The sequence below is a fragment of the Zingiber officinale genome, chromosome 8B, assembly GCF_018446385.1.
Source record: "Zingiber officinale cultivar Zhangliang chromosome 8B, Zo_v1.1, whole genome shotgun sequence".
In the NCBI taxonomy this organism is placed as follows: Eukaryota; Viridiplantae; Streptophyta; class Magnoliopsida; order Zingiberales; family Zingiberaceae; genus Zingiber; species Zingiber officinale.
The window spans coordinates 20,042,335-20,061,484 of record NC_056001.1 but is presented as its reverse complement, the minus strand read 5'-3'; the positions used below and the strand labels follow the sequence as shown (position 1 = coordinate 20,061,484).

The 19,150-nt window shown below is 35.2% G+C and overlaps 1 protein-coding gene across 2 annotated transcripts in view; it reads left to right on the top strand.

Annotated features, from left to right (window-relative positions):
* LOC122014800 (STE20/SPS1-related proline-alanine-rich protein kinase-like) overlaps positions 1-15,963 on the top strand; it is a 29,191-nt gene extending 13,228 nt beyond the window's left edge. Inside the window, exons 9-23 of one of the 2 annotated variants that reach the window (XM_042571233.1) lie at positions 4,228-4,296; positions 4,440-4,511; positions 4,640-4,701; positions 8,233-8,331; positions 8,413-8,514; positions 8,769-8,905; positions 9,018-9,112; positions 9,185-9,223; positions 9,325-9,384; positions 12,229-12,438; positions 12,555-12,606; positions 12,702-12,739; positions 13,492-13,556; positions 14,596-14,647; positions 15,390-15,963. In XM_042571233.1, the coding sequence (XP_042427167.1) occupies positions 4,228-4,296; positions 4,440-4,511; positions 4,640-4,701; positions 8,233-8,331; positions 8,413-8,514; positions 8,769-8,905; positions 9,018-9,112; positions 9,185-9,223; positions 9,325-9,384; positions 12,229-12,438; positions 12,555-12,606; positions 12,702-12,739; positions 13,492-13,556; positions 14,596-14,647; positions 15,390-15,461 (1,224 nt within the window). In that variant the 3' untranslated portion in view covers positions 15,462-15,963. Of the gene's footprint in view, positions 1-4,227; positions 4,297-4,439; positions 4,512-4,639; positions 4,702-8,232; positions 8,515-8,768; positions 8,906-9,017; positions 9,113-9,184; positions 9,224-9,324; positions 9,385-12,228; positions 12,439-12,554; positions 12,607-12,701; positions 12,740-13,491; positions 13,557-14,595; positions 14,648-15,389 lie in introns of both variants that reach the window. The other variant, XM_042571232.1, reaches the window with a different exon arrangement.
* The last annotated feature ends 3,187 nt before the right edge of the window (positions 15,964-19,150 follow it).

The window sequence follows — 19,150 nt, the reverse complement described above, 5'->3', positions numbered from 1 at the left end:
GTGTTGGAAATGGTCCACAAAATCTGTATGTATCAATTTCAATACTTTTGTAGCTCTATATGCACCATCTTTCTTTCTTTTGGCCCCCTTAATGAAATATTTAGGTTTGTAAAATCAATAGAGTGTAAAATTCCATCTGATACAAGTCGTTCAACTCTATTTTTAGACATGTGTCCTAGACGTTTGTACTATAATGCACTTGAGTTTTTAGTATTAAATTTACGCTTAGTACCACGTGATTCCACATTTAGAGTTTTAATATAAGAAACATTTAGATCAAGCATATATAGATTGTCATACATTATAAGTGAACCAGTTCCAAAAACTGAACTGATCTTTTCTAAACGAACAACAATTACTTAATTTGTCCAAATTAGAAACAGAAACCAAATTCCATCTAAAGGACGGTACAACAAAAGTATCTATTAAGTCTAAATAATAACTAGTGCTTAACAACAATTTAAAATGCCCTATGGCTTTCACTTCGACCCACTTGCCATCACCTACATTAATGCATCTTTCAGCATCACTTGGCTTTCGGGTAGTACTGGAGTTCAATCACCAAGTGTTTCTAGGTACTGAATCTAAATTTACTTCAGAACAAACCAAATTGAAAAATGTACCTTTTGTTTCTTCACATAAGGACCTTTAGTAGCCTCATTCGTTCTTTTCTTGCCCTATCTTTAGGTGTCTTTGCTAAATAGGCACTTTCAGCCTTGTTTTGCTTCAACCTCTTTTCCTCTTGAACACAGTATGAAATGAAATGAGTTCATTAAGAGTCCATTTCTCCCTTTGACAATTATAATTGATCTGGAATTGACTGAAGTGGTTTAGAAGAGAAAGAACCACTAAATGCACAAGCATGCTATCCGATAATTCAAGGTTAAGTGCCTTCAATTTTGATGCAAGATGGGGCATTTCCATGATATATTCCTGAACATTTCCCGTGCCTTTATACTTTATAGAAATCAAGCTCTTCAGAATTGTTCTTGTTTCCGCCTTATTGCCTTTGGGAAAGTGCTTCTTAATCACATCGAGATATTCCTTAGCTTTGGTTACACTATCAGACACCGCACCCCTAAAAGCCTCAAGTATGCCGTTCTTGATGATTATAAGACTCATATAGTTAGAGCGATCCCACTTTTCATATTTATTCATCTGTTCAGAGGAGCTAGAATCTGTAGGAGTAGGTTGCTCAGTCCTAATCATAAGATCTAGATCCATGCAGCCAAGAACAATAAGAATGTTCTCCTTCCAATCCTTAAAATTAGTACCATAACGGATTGACACTGAACTTAAGTTAGCAGAAATAGTAGCAATATTTACAGAAAAGAGAACACAAGAATAATAACATTAATAACATGCTCATTTCGAATAAATTAAAATAAATGGTAAATCTTATCTAAAGATACCTAGTGCAACAACAATATCAAGTCTTTGGATAAAAATATTATTTGCAAGTGGTACTCTTATTTTAATAATCAAACACTAACAATAATGCATGATAAATAATAAACCTATCTTTGGATCGATTTATTATATCCATGAAAAATAACAAATAAAATCTTATAATTGTTGCATATTTATTATCACAAATAAATGCATAATTTTGTTAAGTATAAATCTTCCTTTGAGCCAACTAATACTCATAAACATACCCATTTACACCTTAATTAATACCTCAATAATATCTCAATATTTCAAATAAAATTAAATTCAAATAATAGATGTCAATTTGGTGACATATAATTCAAATTTAATTTAATTTAAAATAATAGATATTAATATAACCCATACAATTCAATAAAAATTAAAATTAAAATTAATATTAGAAAATAATTTAATTAAATTATTTTACCCAAATAATTAAAATTAATGGATTGTTATTAATGGGGACTTTATAAGGGCAATTATGTCATTTTTTGAAAAATGCCAAAATTCAAAAAAATGAAATTGATAACCAAACATGGCTTTTTGTTCTATGCTTTCCCCTAAACATTGCGTCAGTTTTTTTTGTTTGAATTATCAAAATTTCCAAAACCACCTAACTTTTGAAATTGTTTCGACGTAACTGTTCATCTCCTTCATAAAACGACGCAACGTGTAAGGGGAAGAAGCCACTACCAACCAATGATAGCCTTTCGATCCGCTGTCACCGCCGCTCCTTCTGGCCAAACCACCGCCAACTGACGGCAATCCACAAGGAAACGACCAACGTTGTGACGTCGCCAGCCTCCAATCCGCCGAAAGAGGCTGATTTTTTTTTTTTAGCCCTTTTGTAGCGGTTTCTGGTAGCCACTAGTTTTGGCCATTCTACGGCAGTTTCCTGCAGCCACTCGTCTCCTCATGGTCACCTTGACGTGGGTCACTGTATGCTGCCAAAAATCGACTGATTTCCATATTTTGGCAGGCAACCCTATCCCAAAAAATCGAATTTTTCCGATTCCGACGATGAACGAGAAAAACAAAATAATAGGCATATGACAACCAAAATAGAATAACTTCGTAAGTATTGAAAATAGATTGCTCTGATACCAATTGATAAATAAATGGGTTGAGAAATTTAAACACAAAACCCTAATCTCTATTCAATTTTTAAGAAATCACAAATATACTAATCAGTATTGTGGAAACGTGCCAGAATCTATAGTTTGCACTCGATTTTGGGCCATGATCTTTAATTTGCAGATTTTCTTAATAGCCAGAGAGTTTTGCGGATACAAAACATGGTTGTCGTATTGCAAATTGGGACCATAACCTATATTTATAATGACCTAAGATTGCTTATTTCTAATTTGGTCCCTCGACAAATCAGAAATTACACATGTGATATCCACACTATTATATTTATCACAATGAAGCTCTTAGATCAATCTCTAATTCTAAATTTGACTACATTAATTTATGACTTATTTAATTGATGACATTAGACATTTATAATTACAATTATGGCCCCAAGATTCTAATAGAGGAATGGTGATGCTGGATGAGTGATTGACGAATGATTAAAAGGGCGGACGATGATAAAATGGGTTGGGTCTTAGCATTCAAGGGAGCTCCATTCTTTTTTTGGCGAGGATGATGAACAGTGGGATTCATTGGGGGATGTTTTGCAGAGGGAAGTGGTTAGTAGTGCAATGAGACAATGTTGTTGTTTGATTGACAAGGTGCTACTATAGTGGCATGGTGCGAAGATGGAAAATGAAGCAACAAAGAGAATTATGGGGTGAATAAAGTGGCATTGATTTGGAGGTGGTGAATGGGTGGATGCATCGGAAAGAACTTAAGGTGGTGGATGGTGAAGTATCAAATACCAAATTAGGAATCGACTTCAGTACCAAATTGATGAAGTACAAAAAATGCTCTGATATCAAATTTATGCCACAAAAATCAAATTCTCAAATCACATAAAAAATTAAAGACAAAATTGATGGAGATAAGTATCTCATACTGAGAAAAAGAACATTTCATAGAGCTTAGAATAGATAATTGAAAAGGAATTTTATTACTTAAAAGATGAAAAATACATAGTGATAAGATATTGTAATATACTAAATACAAACCAAAATAGAAAAAAATACCACTAATTAGAAAATATAATAATCTGCATACATACTGAATTAAATCAAAAGACATTGATTACCTAATCTGAAAATAGAATATTACCAAAATCAATTAAAATATAAAATATAAAATATAAAATTCTAATCAATGCTTATACTAATTAAAAACTAGTACCAAAAAAGATAGCAAATCCTAAATAAAACATTACCAAATCAATTAAAATTTAAAATTCTTGTGATTGTCTACACCAACTAGTATTTGGACATGAAAAAAATTATAGGAGCAAAGTTTCCCTTTACATATGTCAAGGAAGAGTTAGCACATTCTCCCATGTGGTTCAAAACCCAAAGTTAAAACTGTTTGGTCGTCAAAAGGGTCAATAATGCTGGTCAATGTATTGTACAAGGGGCATTCACTGCAATCTGCATTCTTAAGTATTATTATATCTTGATTTTACTTTTGTCTACTTTGAATCGTAATACATATATACAATCAAAGTAATATTTCTTTTGTAGCAAGAATCATTATGTAGGATATACCATAGAAAACTCAAAGATGGATGTCTTCCTTTTGAAATACATAAGAATTATTCATTAAGTCTCAAGTATGGCATTTAGTTATTATCAAGCTTTGATCATCTTCAGCTATATTCTATGTTTACAGAGTGAATATCAGAGAGGTGTCAGTGCATGGAACTTTGACATTGAGGATCTCAAGGCTCAAGCATCACTGGTATTTCTAATATTGCCTGCTCTGTTGTGATAAGAAAGTTTCTTCCCCTTTTAATTGCTGTCATATCATCATGTTCACTTCCCCCATAAAGCTGCTTTAGAGTTCATCTTATACACCTCTAAACTGCTATTTTTTGTTCACAGATTCAAGATGATGATGACCTTTCTGAAATGAAGGAAGATGAAGAAACTATAAAAAATTTTGTTTCCAGCAAGGTTGATCTAACTCCTTTTTTTTTGAGCTAGTAATTACTTTCATTTCTTTTAATCGATTGTCAAAATTGATATATATACTGCTCCACTTCTTCCGTAAAATAAATTATTCCAAGCTTTTTGTATTTCAGGATCCTTCGACACCGAGATCCAGTTGCGAAAAGTCACCAATTAATGATAAAACCAACTCAAGGTGAGTTTTATTATCTTATGAAGGCAAATGTTTCTTTTCATTTTTTTTTTCCAACTTTCTATTTGTAATTCTTGACCTTGCCAGTGATTAACTCTGGCTCCAGTAACCAGTGAAGAGGAGTAAATAATTGCATTTGATTTAGTCTTGATTGTATTAAGGTTTTATGTGGGAGGTGACAAACGAGCACAGGGGCTCCAGATGATAACGAGCACAGGGCCTCCAGTGTGTGGTCGCAAGAGAAAGAAGAGGGAGAGGGTTTCATGTGGGAGAGAAGGGGGAAAGCTTGTGAGTTTTAATAAGAGGGAAATGAGCAGAATGAGTTTATCTGAGGCAATTAACCTATCTTGGTGGCTCAATTTGAGCCCAACCAGGTCAAACTAGGTTTGACACTGGCTCAGCTATAGCTCATCCAAGAGTTTGACCCCGGTTTAAACTCATAACAAATTTTAATCAAATATGATCTAGTCCAGCCGTTAAATAGTTATTGAACATCACATTGAAACCAGATTGGTCCAAAAACCACTAAATCAACGTCTAAACATCTCGGCTCAGTTGTAGAACTTATAATTTCAACAATTTACCCTTAATTAATCCTTCTAAACCCTAAATAAACTTCATAATTTAATATTTTATGATGCAAAAAAGTACTTAAGTGGTTCACAAAGCTTGGCTAATGCTTTAACATTTCTTTGCACTTTAATCCACTTGTCAAGTTAGTAATCAGCTGGATTTAGAGGAGTGATATGAAAAATTGTAGATCCGCTACATTAACGACTCTCCTAGTGCCGACCCCACGGATATGGAGGGAGGTATATGCAGATACACAGGCGCTAGGCACATGGTGGGGTAAATCCCAGGTCGTTAGTTCCTGAGAATCGACCCCTGACCATTACGCCAGAGATGTCATGTGCCTACCGTCTGTGCTACGCCATGGGGCCAGAGGAGTGATATGAAGCTTATATTTAACATATTTCACATTTGGGTGGTTTCCTATACTTTGTTTTCTAAAGATCTAAGGTGGCGTTTGGTTCTCTCCTAGGAATGAGAATGGGAATGAGTATCATAGTATTGTGGAATGGGAATGAGTATGAGCTTGAGTATCATTTCTAAAAATAATGTTTGGTTAGTTGAATATTTTCAATCGGAATGAACTTAAATTTCCTTTTTTACCTTTAGAGTAAAATAAGAGAAAAAATTAGATGGAAGATAAAGTTGAATGTGAGAGAAACATATGATGAGAGAGAAAGTATGATGGGAAAAAATGAAGAGAGGGAAAGTGTGATGAGAGAAAATGAGGAGAGAGAGCGTGATAGGAGAGATTGAGAAGAGAAAAAGTAATATGAGAGGAAAGTGTGTTGAGAGAGAAAGAGTGATGGGAAAAAATAAAGAGAGAGAAAGTGTGATGAGAGAAAATGAGAGATTGAGGAGAGAAAGAATGATGAGAAAATGTGATGAGAGAGAAAGTGTGATGAGAAAAAATGAAGAGAGGGAAAGTGTGATGAGAGAAAATGAGGAGAGAGAGTGTGATAGAAGAGAATAAAGAGAGAGAAAGTGTGATGAGAGAAAATATGGAGAGAGAGTATGGCAAGAGAGATTGAGGAGAGAGAAAGTATGATGAACAAATGAAGAGAGAATGAAGAGAGAGAAAATAATGAGAGAAAGAGTGTGATGAGAGAGAATACAAAGAGAAAATGATAGAGAATGTGTGATGACATAGAATGAGGAGAGAGTGTGATGGAAGTGAATGAAGAGAGAGAAAGTGTAATGAGATAAAATATAGAGAGAGTATGGTAAGAGAGATTGAGGAGAGAGAAAGACTGATGAGAGAGAAAGTATGATGAAGAATGAGGAGAGAATGAAGAGAGAGAAAATAATGAGAGAGAGTGTGTGATGAGAGAGAATACAGAGAGAAAATGGTAGAGAATATGTGATGAGAGAAAATAAGGAGAGAGAAAGTATGTTGAGAGAGAAAATGTGATGATAGAATGAGGAGAGAGAAAGTATGATGTGAGAGAACAAGGAGAGAGAGTGAAATGAAAGAAAAATTGAACAAATATACAAGGGTATTTTCATCCAAAACTTAATTCTTATTCCCATTCCATCAAAACCCAAGGGAGGGGGTGAGTTTCATCCGTATCCAAATTTTTGGATTTCATTCCAAAATTTTGATTCCATTCCCATTAACCAAACACAAGGTTTGGGAATGAATCCATTCCCTCATTCCCAAACCTCTAAACCAAACGCCACCTAAATATTACTTAGTGCAGTTTCACAAAGAGGTCAATGAATGTGGGATATCATCTATGCTAAATTAGGACTGACATGATTTGTAGTTTGCTCACTCAATTCATCATTCCTGTGGGTGCCCACGCTGGGCACCTAAGTGCAGTGGGGCGCCCCGCATGCACTCAGGCGCCCAGTGTGGGCGCGCATGCGGGGTGCCAAGCATGGGCACGCACGCGGGGCGCCCAGCATATCGCTGCCGTATATACTCTTCACCTGCTTACCTTCATCAACATTAACGAATCCTCAGGGGGCATTATCTTTGTTTTATGTTTTACGCCCATGTGAAATCTTGTCCCTTTCTAAGAACAGATTTTTTTTCCAGAGATTATTATTGGTATTTTATACAAATAGCAGAAATGTGCTCATATATTAAGAGTACTCTCAATGCAGAGATTTTGCTGCTTGCACCAATCCATTCTCCCTGCCTCTAATAGGTGATTGGCACAGCAAGTGAGCCATGACTTCTGCCAAGCATGTGCAACTATATCATGTTTTACTCTCAATGTAGCCCATCTCTTGCATGAGACATTATGGAATTTGACTTGCACAGATATCCTTACACTTTTCACATTAACTCTATGACATAGGTGAAGCTTTTCCATTTATTTCTTTCCTTTCAATCCTCAAGGAGCAAGGTTGAGATAACTGAGGCGAGTAGTGAAAGATTGCATTAATTAATATACTTGAGAATTAGTGCAGAACTTTCTGTGTAGTGACTACTGCATTATTGTCATCGAGTGCAATTTATTTACATATTTTATGCTATTAATGCCTAACACAACTTAATATGTTTTACATTTGAACATGCACAGGTGGTTGTTATGTTTCATGGAATTATAATTTTTCTAAATTCTTACACTGAATGTATATTTGTTCTATTGATGTATGGATTATTGATCCATATTATCATCTGTTTGACCCTTCTTGCTTATCAAACCTAAGTTGTGTCTTACGGTGTTGCTGCTACTCACCTTGCTTGCCTTATGGAAGTTGGAATGAATCCTTAACGTTCACAAAAATCAAATTGATACAGAGCTAGTCATTCTAATAAAACAACATTTGTTTAGTCAAAATTTTCTTTTGAGGCAAAGGCTCTTTTTTCCCCTCTTGCTAAGGCAGTTAGAGAGAATCCTCTAGCACTTTGAACATCAAATGTATCACAAAGCTTATCATTCTAATAAAAACCATGTTATGTTAATTGAAATCTTCTTTTTCTTAGGTTCTTTTCTTTTTTTTCTTCTGCAGAGGAAGTATACCGTGTGCAGAATCCTTGGAGACAAAATGCTCAAATACAAGGGATGAAATATTGCAAGCAGAGTCTTCAGATGCTAGTAATCAGGAAAGGTTAGATCAGTATGACAGCCGCAGACTGAAAGGTGATTTAGCACCATCAACATCAAAGCCTGATGCACTTACGAATCATAGGAAAGTTGAAGTTGGAAAAAGATGTCAAACTTATAGTGGCCCACTTGCACTGTCAGGCATGCCTACCACCTCAGTGTCAGAAAGAGTGCATTCCGCGGAAAGGTTCATCTTTAGCTTGCTCTATTGAGTTGATTACCAATAATATTCAATGATCAAGGTGGATGCTTTGACAGAAGTTTCTCATTTTTTTTTACTGCTGATAAATGGAGCTATAATCCTCCCTAGTTGATTGTTGTTGTTTTGTGAAGATTTACTACTACTGATTTTCTTTTTGGTTTCCTGATTGAAATAACTGTGTTGGTTAAAAAATCATATGCTCATGCAAAAATGTGAATAGTCCTTCCTCTATCTTCTAGGGTTGATAATGACAATCAGCAAGGAGCTGAGAGATACATACGTGATACACGTAAAGTTGCAAATCTCAGTGGTCCACTAATGCTTCCAAACCGTGCTTCAGCTAACAGCTTATCTGCTCCTATGCGTTCATCAACAGGTTTGTATTAGTTGGGTATACATTTATCCACAAGCTTATCTTTTAAGTCCTTTTATGAAATTTCCCCAAATGTATGACTGTACTCTTCCTATTTGTTTTTGCACACTTACAGGATGTGGAGACTCATTGGAGGATAAGATCAAGCCTAATGTGGTTCAAATAAAAGGCCGATTCTCAGTTACATCAGAAAATGTGGATCTTGTGAAGGTAGAGGCTCCTGAAAACTATTTATTCTAATTTGCATGGTTTGACTTAACATTGAAGTCTCTGTACATTTAGGACTTGCCATTATGTAACATTTCAAGAAGGTCAACCCAGGTAAAAATTTGTAAATCATATTCTATGAAATAATGCAATTTTGTAGTCATCTGCATTTAACCTTGACAGGTCATTTTGTTGTTTCTTCTTCCTTTCTTCAGGAATCCCCCTTACGAAAATCTGCCAGTGTGGGTGACTGGGTAATTAATCCAAAGCCAGTGGTATGCCTTCACTGTTCTATTCTGTTTTTTTATTTCATAGCATCTTTCAGTTTATGGTAGATACATATTCCATGGAGATGTTGTTTACTCATGGCATATCATGACGTTTTTCTTATTAAGCAAAGCTGCAATTTATGTGGCAGCAAGAAAAGATTCCACTGTTCTTAGTAGTAGTACTTCACACCCTTAAAACATTAGCATCAAGTGATTTTATATTAAGACATTTCTTTCAACATGATGCATATATCAAAGAGAGCATCCAAACAAGCTGGAATTTCTGGAAATCTACTGTAGAATGCTTAAGAAGCAGATATCCTTTCATGATATAGTTATCTCTTACGGTATGATAGAAATGATGCTAAAAATAATGTGGCTGACATGTAATGGTCTAGGGTCAAATAAAATAAACAAGCCTTCAGATAATAATTATTTTACTGACTCAACTATGAATATTGGGCACGGGTGTGGATTGAAATGTGTGACATGATTATTTCTAAAAATTTTTACATGTGAACAATAAAAATATTAAGTGTCCATTTGAAGGATTGATGTCTGAGTGTTGGTATCTGACACAAATACGAAAGGCGTAAATAAAGAGGTCGAGTACCATAGGTTAACGTTATCTTGTTGCACCTTTTTTTTGTTGATCTTTGTCTACTTGTCATGGAGATGGTGCTAAAAATAAATTAATGTGGCTTACATAAAATGATCTTGGTCCAAATAAAAATAATATTATCTTATTGCACTTTATTTTAATGAACTTAGTCTGCTTGTCTATAATAAAAACTTATATGAGAAGCCTAATCTATTGTTTGAGATAATTTTATCAATAATAAAAATTCTATCGGCTCTCTTGGTGGAAGAATTGCCACTTAGAAAACTAAATCAACAATAAAGTATTTGCAAACAAAACAGAATTACATAATTAATCATGAATAAAGTCGGACACCACTCCTTTTAAGTAAATGAAAAATGATCTATATATATATATATATATATATATATATAAAATAAACAACTATAACTATTTACAAATTTTTATCTGGGTTGGTGATCTCAACTGTAATAGATTTGGTTCACAAAGAACCCCTTAATGAGCATTCAGTGGGAATGTAATCACAACATCACAGCTAGTTGGATACAATAATGAATATATGGTAGCAAAAGGTGGAATCCGCCATCCTAGCAGCCCCACACGGTCGGCCCCACAACCATCCGTGAGGAGGTAAATTGGGAAGCTGTAGTTGGCCAGTGCGGGAAGTGCTTTTTTTTTTCCCTCGGCTTTGTCGAGATTCGAATACAATAATGAATATAGCTACTTAGACTTGATGACGTGGAATGAACTAATCACGCCACTCACAAAATTTTGAACTCAACTTCAAGGGGAAAATATTATTAAGCTGAAGATACCCTAATACATGAGATCTTAACCCATTTTGTAGACTTGAAATAAAACAAGACCTTTTCGATGTAAAAATATATTTTAAAAATTCTAACAACTCCCTAATAATTATGAACAACCTTTTGTTATTTACAAATAACAAAATTAAAATAAAACCTTAGACTATGCCATTCTCCTTCATAATGAAGTGCTTGACTCTATCAAATGGCGAGATTAAGGTTTGTGGTATCTCATGTAGGTGCCAAGTGGGGGACGCCTTTGTAGATGGGTTGGTTGATTGTGTTCCATTTCTTCAAGTAACTTGGGAGCAAGGTGCTGAAGCTCGTCCTCAGTAACCAAGTATTATTGGTGTTTGAAAGTCCTCTTCAATGAACTAGGTGCCTCTAACTGTTGCTGTGAAGGACTAGCACCTTCTCACTATCTATAATGTGCTTGATTTAAGGAGTGAGCTGAGTTAGGTTGCATCTGACAACCTTTTCCAATTTGTTGATTATATTTGTAGCATAGTCTTTAAAGATTTTAGGTCATCCTCTCTATTTCAAAGGGTTCGGATCTCTTGCAAAGTAGGGTAAGGCTGCGTATAATAAACCTTTCTCCGGGACCCGCATTAGCGGAAGCTTTGTGCATCAGACTGCTCTTTCTCTCTATTTCAAAGGGTCCTAAGCTTGTGTTCTGTTATCTCTCACCTACCTTGTATGACAATGTGAGCTCTTGTCAGTCAATATGGAGGTTTATCAAGTAATGAAAATTATAAAAGTATCATTAAACAAATAAGGGTGATTATATATATATATATATAAAGGCTGTTGTTATGCTTTTTTAAAAGCAATAATAGATGTGTGAGAAAAAGACAAATACACTTATATTAACTAAGGCAACTAATTTAAATAAAAGGAACTTCAATGAAGGGAATGAAATTACTAACAATGCAAGCCTTTTCTACTATGAAGTTTGCACCACGTGATCGTTGAACAAGCTGACTTCTTTGCTAATAATGTACGTGCATTATTTTCACTATTTTAATTCTAAATCTTATGCATGCATACAACTATATGCAATATTTCTTCTATTCTTTTATATTTTTCAGTCAGCTTTTCATCTATCACTTTAAATAGTTGATTTCCTTCATATGGTGCACCATCTTTTAATTAGGATTTAGGAGTATTAGAAGTATGCATATGACAATTCTTTTCAAACCTGCCTCTTCTAGTGTTGTTTTTGTGTATGAAAATCAAGTTTTAATGCTTTCTGTTACTCAAATTAGATATTTATATCTGTCTGAAACAATCACATTAGATGCAGAGGTCTCATGATGCAATCATTGTTGGCCATTCCTTGTTGAAACTAACAATAGATGCATCCATATTTTCCTGTAATTTTGCCTATTCCATCTCTCTATTAGTTGGTATAGGTCTTAGGTACTTGTATTTCTCTACTTTCAGTCACTGGGCCAACCTCCAAATGGAGATGGCAACAACAATCTGAAGGAAGTCAAACCTCCAAATGGAGATGGCAATAACAATATGAAGGAAGTCAAACCTCCAAATGGAGATGGCAATAACAATATGAAGGAAGTTAACAACAGTACAGTGCCTGCACACATTCTCAAGCCACATCTTGAAAATCTTTTTCAGCAAACATCTTTTCAACAGGTTTCGTGATCCTCCTCAATTACCTCCATTCCTTCACAGATTCATGCGTCCTTGAGTGAAATCTAACAACAATGTTTAAAGTTGTTTATAACACTGCTAGTGGTTTTAATTGTCAGGATCTCATTATGAATCTGTTGAATAGTTTGCAGCAAAGGGAGACAATTGATTGTGAGTTTAAAACCATTCCGGTTGTGTATTTGGGAAGATCAATGTCAAGTAGAAAAATTATATTGAGCTTTTCTTTTCCTTTTCTTTTCCTACAGTGCCTTACCTAACTCAAAATGTGAGGAATGAGAACTTGGTAAGTAGTATGCAATACTTCATACTCTTCTATCTGCATGATTATATGCTGCTGGCCTATATTGACCTTTGAGTGTCAACTCTGGTATTATTATGTTGAATAGTTGTGTTTATTGGATTTCAAGAGAAACATTTGGGTTATATCAACTTTAGTATTATTATGTCAAATAGTTGTGTGTTTATCAGATTCCAGGAGAAACATTTGGGTTATCTCCTGATCCAACTATGTTAATCTTGCCGGAGAACATGGTTTTTGGGTAAATAACAAAATTACTAGTTTACTAAAATTTTACATTTGATAATTCATTGCAAATGCAGTTGCTATTACAGAATTGCAGTTACTTTGAACAAAATGTAAAGCCAAGAAATCTTGTCTATTTATGGCCAACTTACTTCCCTACCACATTTAGTGTGGGAATCACAAGAAAGATTGAAAGAGAGGAAAGAAAAGAGAAATTCTATGGTGACTTATTTTGCTAGTCTAAATTTTATTCCTCTACTGGCAGCATATACTCATTTTTCTTCATTATGTTGGGGAATAAATCTCTTAAAATAGAGATCGAGAGATATAATAAATAATCTATCACTATATACAGATAAATGACGATTCATTCTGGTTATACTGGAGGCATACTCATGAATCATACTATTCTTTTGCTGTTAATTTAGGACTTGATCATCCCTTTCTCACTTTCAATTGAGTGGAAATAATGTAAAGTATGGTCTACTACTGAGTGAGATTTTTTTTAATAGCTGGATGCTGTGAACAGTGAAAGAGAACGTATACTACTGATTAAAATCTCAGAGCTGCAAGCCAGGTAATATTTCTCTCCAGTGTAGGTTATTATAAATCGAAGACATTTATCACAAACCAGCGCTGGACTTACAAAAACATAGTCAAATGCTCCAATATCAATGATGAATTATGATTTCATTTTTAAACCGAAATTAAAAAAAAATCGTGATTTTCAAAAATCATATGCAACTGAACCCAATATTTTATTATGGACCTTATGGATAATCAATGTTTGTGCCGCTGTTTGTGTAGCTAAATTAAAAGCGTTCTTTTATTGAATTAGAAAAACAAAGAGGTACTCCCTACCGACTTCTCTAATTTTCAGATTATCAGAGACACCTTTTGTTAAATACTCTGACTATTTAGGCACCTAATTTGTCACACATTGTGCTTGTGTGGAGATATTTCTGCTTGAATCGGTAACAGAATCTGAGATTCTTTTTTATTAATTTCTATCAATATCTTCCTTGGCTAAATATGTTTCATTAACCATCTCAGGTAGGTTATGTACTGTACATATTTTCCAAATTTCAGTAGTTGTAGACATGCATTGTTAACAAATATTTACTTTTGCATTGTAACTTAATGATGTTTATCAAGAAGCATAACAAATGTATTTCTCACTTGCATTGTTAATAGTTGTAGACTTTGCATTGTTAACAAATATTTATGCTTTAGCTCAAGTGGAAATGGCCAGTAAATACTGATCATTGTTATCATTTTAATTGATTAAATGATCAAATTATCCATTAACAAACACATGGGACATAGTGGAAAGATAATTTATGATGCATGTCCCTTCAGATAACGTGGACTTGCTATATACTGCGTTATTGAATTGTCTACCAAACCTAACCACTATGCCTATCATTTAGGTTTTCAATTAAGACCTTATTTAAAGAGGCACATGCTACTGGAAAAGTCGGTTTCACATTCATAAATTTATATATGTTTTGAATGCTATGCTGATATATGCATTAAAAAAATTATCTACTGTTCGATAGTAGTGTTGAACTTCTGAGGTGCCTTGTAACCAGTTAATTTATCTCTTCCTGTTGCAGGATGATTACTCTAACTGATGAGCTTACTGCAGCAAAGCTGCAACATATTCAGGCAAGCGAAACTGTTTGATACTACAATAAGATGTTAGGAACGAGTTGATAATGCTAATACAGATATCTAATCATTTTTATTTTACCTAAAGTCCTGTTCTTGCAATTTTTACCAATCCATGTTGGCTATAATGCTAAATAGTATAGTTATTGCTGTCACTTATGAAAAAGTACCTGAAAATAGATTGTAGTTATGTTTACTGGTTTTATATTATTTTATTGGTTTGATTCCATCAAGAAGAGAAGTGGATGCTTAGAAACAAGGTTATAGAAGTAATTTTTCTTTCTCAATACTCTTTCTACCTTCTAGAAAGCGAAATTGTAGGAACAACTAATATATATCTTGAGATCTAGCACCAAGCAAGCCAGTTTAACAGGTCATAGAACTAAACAGGGATGCCATATCTCCAATAATGTAATGTCAGCGTGTTTCTTCTCCGATTCTTAGTACATTGCAGAAGAAATTACAATTCTAGATTTCAGGAAAATGTTGAGAGTTGCATTTCTAGACAAAGGGCAGTTTCTGTTTGTACCACTTAAACTTACCATTATTAGTGATCCAGATTTGGTTTATAAGTCAGTTTTATGATTGCCTATTCTGGCTGTGCATATAGCTACTTTTAATGAATGAATTTTAAGAATTGTAGCATAATATGACAAGAGGAAAGCAGAGCCTGTGATGGGATGCTTATATATATTTATATATTGCTTAGCTTAACCAATCTATTTTCTTCATATTTCAGTTACAACAAGAGTTAAATGGATTGTATAGCCGAGAAGAAAACAAGAGGAATGAAGAAATAGCAGAATCTTGATCTAGTTCCTACTTTCTAGAGATTCTAGATCATTGTCATGCCAGATATATAGATATTCCTGTCTGAGATCTTCCACGTACTTTCTTGTTACCCCTCTAAGAAGATCTAATGGAAAGGAGCTAACTGAGATATCAATTTCTCAGTTCTCACAATGGCATATTGCTTGGATAGTTGGGAGATCATATTGTCACTAACGCAATCCAGACATTTCTTCTGTTCAACGCTACAAACGGATCATGATCATGATCATGATGTACAATGTAAGCTGTTAGATTTTGTAGTTACCACCTCTGTTGCTGGCATGCTTGGCGTCTACTTGTATTTGCACCGTGCCGCAAGGCTCCTTTTTCTTGGTTCAGGTTCTTTGATGCTTTGGCTGTATGTGCATTGTTTTCCGAAGGAGTTTGAAAAACAACAAGCAGATGAAGCTGCTCTCGCAACTCCTATTTATTGTATTCAAACTTAATGCTATCATAATAATCATATTCATATTCGTTTGCCTTGTCGAATTTGCAAAGAACTGTGTTACTCTGGTCATCTCTCAACTTTCTCTTCAACTCAATGACATCGTCTCTCCAATGCCAATCACTAACTTAGCACCTACACCACTGCTGGCTGTTGCTGGAAGACAAGGCCTCATGTACACATCACTACAGGCGTCCACACAAGTATTTGTGATGCTACTTTTCAATTAATTGATCACCTACCTATCAGAGACTGAAAGCCATACAAATATATATCACTCAGAAACAAAAAATCAATCAAAATCCCATCGAAAGTGAGGACTTTTATCATATACCAAGTACAAGATGACAAGCTGAAGTATCATGTCGATGGGAACCCATCCTTGAGCATTGATAACGAGTCAATCCAAAGCACCACGCTGTATGATGAACAAGAACAATTGAGCCTGCTGTGCATATATGTGCAGTCCATGTGGATCTACATTTTTGGCCCTGCAAGAAATTTTTTAATATCTAGAATCAGATTCGATGGCTGTATATTGATAATCAAGCATCAGCATCGCCACTAAACTTTGCTGGATGTTTATTATTATTATTATTATTATAGTATTTGAGTCATCTCACTGAAGTGTTGAGATCCTAAAAGGAACTAGAGGTTCATAAAAAGCTACTTAATTAAGAAGGGAGATGTTTAAACATTTGAATGTAGAACCGAAGGGAAGAAGTGAACTAGAAATTATTTGAAACATTGAAGAATTTTGCATTTTGCTTGGATTGAAAGTGTTTACTAACACCAAAATGGCCTAGCCCGCCATCAATTAGTTCATTCTCGACACACTTGGATCGAACTCTGGACAGTTTAGCCAAATTAAACTAGTTGATCCACAAACTTTTTTATTTCTTCAAATATTGTTCAGACAATAACAAGTTGTCAAAACAGACATCTAGATGCTCCACTTGACTGGTTTTAGTAAAAGTCTTTGTTCCGATTAACTATTGTAGACGGTCAAGTTATCAATCAATAAACATGCTGACGCATGCACATACTCTTTGGGGATCGAAAGGAAGGAAATGAGAGGACTTGAAATACACTCAGATGGAGAGTTAGATTGCCGTGGGACAAATCAAGTTAGGATTTACTAAAGATGATGTGTGGAAAAATGAAAGAGGAGATAGAACCAGGTGGAGTTAACCAAAAATTGAGAAGAAAAAAAAAAATCCTCCTTTGTCGTTACCTTGGTGGGTGATTATATGATCGTCCAGAAAGTATCTCCACGTCAACTAGAAAACTATCATTGTGAGAGCTAAAACAGAGACTAGATCCAACAATCGTTGGCACCTCCCCAATTATCCATCGCAACGTGTCAATAGGGAAGCATCTAGGAGATCAGATTTGACAACCTCTTAACCGCTCCTCTGTTCTCGGATTACAACTTGTCCCAAAATATTTGTAGTCACTATCAACTAGGCCTGTGTAGGACGTCCTAGGGTGAACAAAGATGAAGTGGATGTGGAGTTACCTTAGAATAAATAATATTAAGTTCTGAGACCCATATCTAAGAGAGGTCATCGAGACCCTAGATGTTGAGAGGTCGGTATGACCCAAGACGCTGAGAGGTTGCTGAGACCCAAGATGTTAAGAGGTCGTTGAGACTAAGATGTCGAGAGGTTGCTGAAATCCAAGATTACGAGAGATCACTGAGAGGGGCATGCGTCTTAGAATGGAAAGGGTTGCCAAGACCTATAATTATTGGAGGCCACTTGAAAAAAGGGGTCATTGAGATCTACCTTTGCATCAAACATGAATCTATGGGAAACAAGCGAGTGTGATGAGACTTGGATCTCATCTAGGCCCAATTTGATGCTTTTGAGAGTCAGCTTGACTTTGATTGATAGCTTAGTATGATTCTAGATCCTATGAGATACGTGGGTATTACATAATACTGTATCACATAATACTGTATCACAGACATTTCCTTTAAATCTAATTGAAAGAGGTGTAGTCTGGTTGATTAGATTGTGTTATGTTATTTTTTATTTTCTACCCCGTATGTTGTGTTGAGGTGTTAGTAATCCCTTGGTATGTTGGTGGCAAAAGGTGAATACGTTCGCCCCCAGCGCCTCCGTCAATCCGTCTCAGGGTCAACATAGAGGAGGTAAATCACGGACGGCTACTAGTCTTTGGAATAATGATTAACACATAAGAAAAGTATTTACCTCGATTTTACCGAGATTTAAACCCCAGACTTCATTGATGATAATATTTTATGTATTAGTCATTAGATTCATCCGAGGAGACAATCTCTTGATATAATTGCTTGGTTTCTCTTAGGAGAGAGGACATTAAATGAACATGATACGTTAAGTTGCATATCTTACTGCTAATCGGACCATCGTACCATCGTATAATGAATGATGTGTGATATTTGCCTCGGGCTGCAGGCGCGCCTTACCACAATTATTGCGGCGGTGTGTGATTAGGATGCTACTGATGCAATCCTAGATTTGATGATGGGTGCGTCGATGCTCTTTTTTCAATTTCTGTATCCAATGGTAACGCATGCATTGTCTCGAAAATTGATGGTTGTCTAGTAACTTCTCCCTCTTGTCTTTCAATGGCTAGGTCCACTAGTGTAGAAGCTCAAATACTACATCTCCAAAGTGATCTTCATGCTGAGACACTAGCCAAGGAGAAATGGGCGCTAGAACTAGCCGAAGCCAAAAGGCCTGAAATGAAGATTTAGATGGCGTTGGAGTTAGGAATTGCTAGAGAAAGAGAGGGCCATGAACACATAATTGGAAGCCGCTCAGGAAGAGATAAGTGACTATAAAGAAGATGAGGAGAGTCAGTTAACAGAACAAAAGAAAATCTTTCTGATCTCAACCAAATTTTATGAGCCCTTAGCTTGTCTAATAGAACCAATGACATGTTAATGCATGGGTTCATGAGTGCCCTCAGCCAATGTGTTAAAAAATGCTAATACCCAGAGGAGCGAATATTTCCTATTTAAGCCTGCAATAAGTCTGGGATGAGCTTCTTGACTCCAAGAAGGCAGATTAAAAGAACCTCCCAACTCTTAGAGTATCTTCAATGTAAGATTTTTAAAGAGATTTGTAAAATAAAAAAGTTAAATAAAAAAGTTCTAATCATTGTGGAGGTAAGGTTTGAAGTTTATTATTAAAGAACAGTAGTGAAATTTTAAAATTATTTTTTTTATGTTGAAA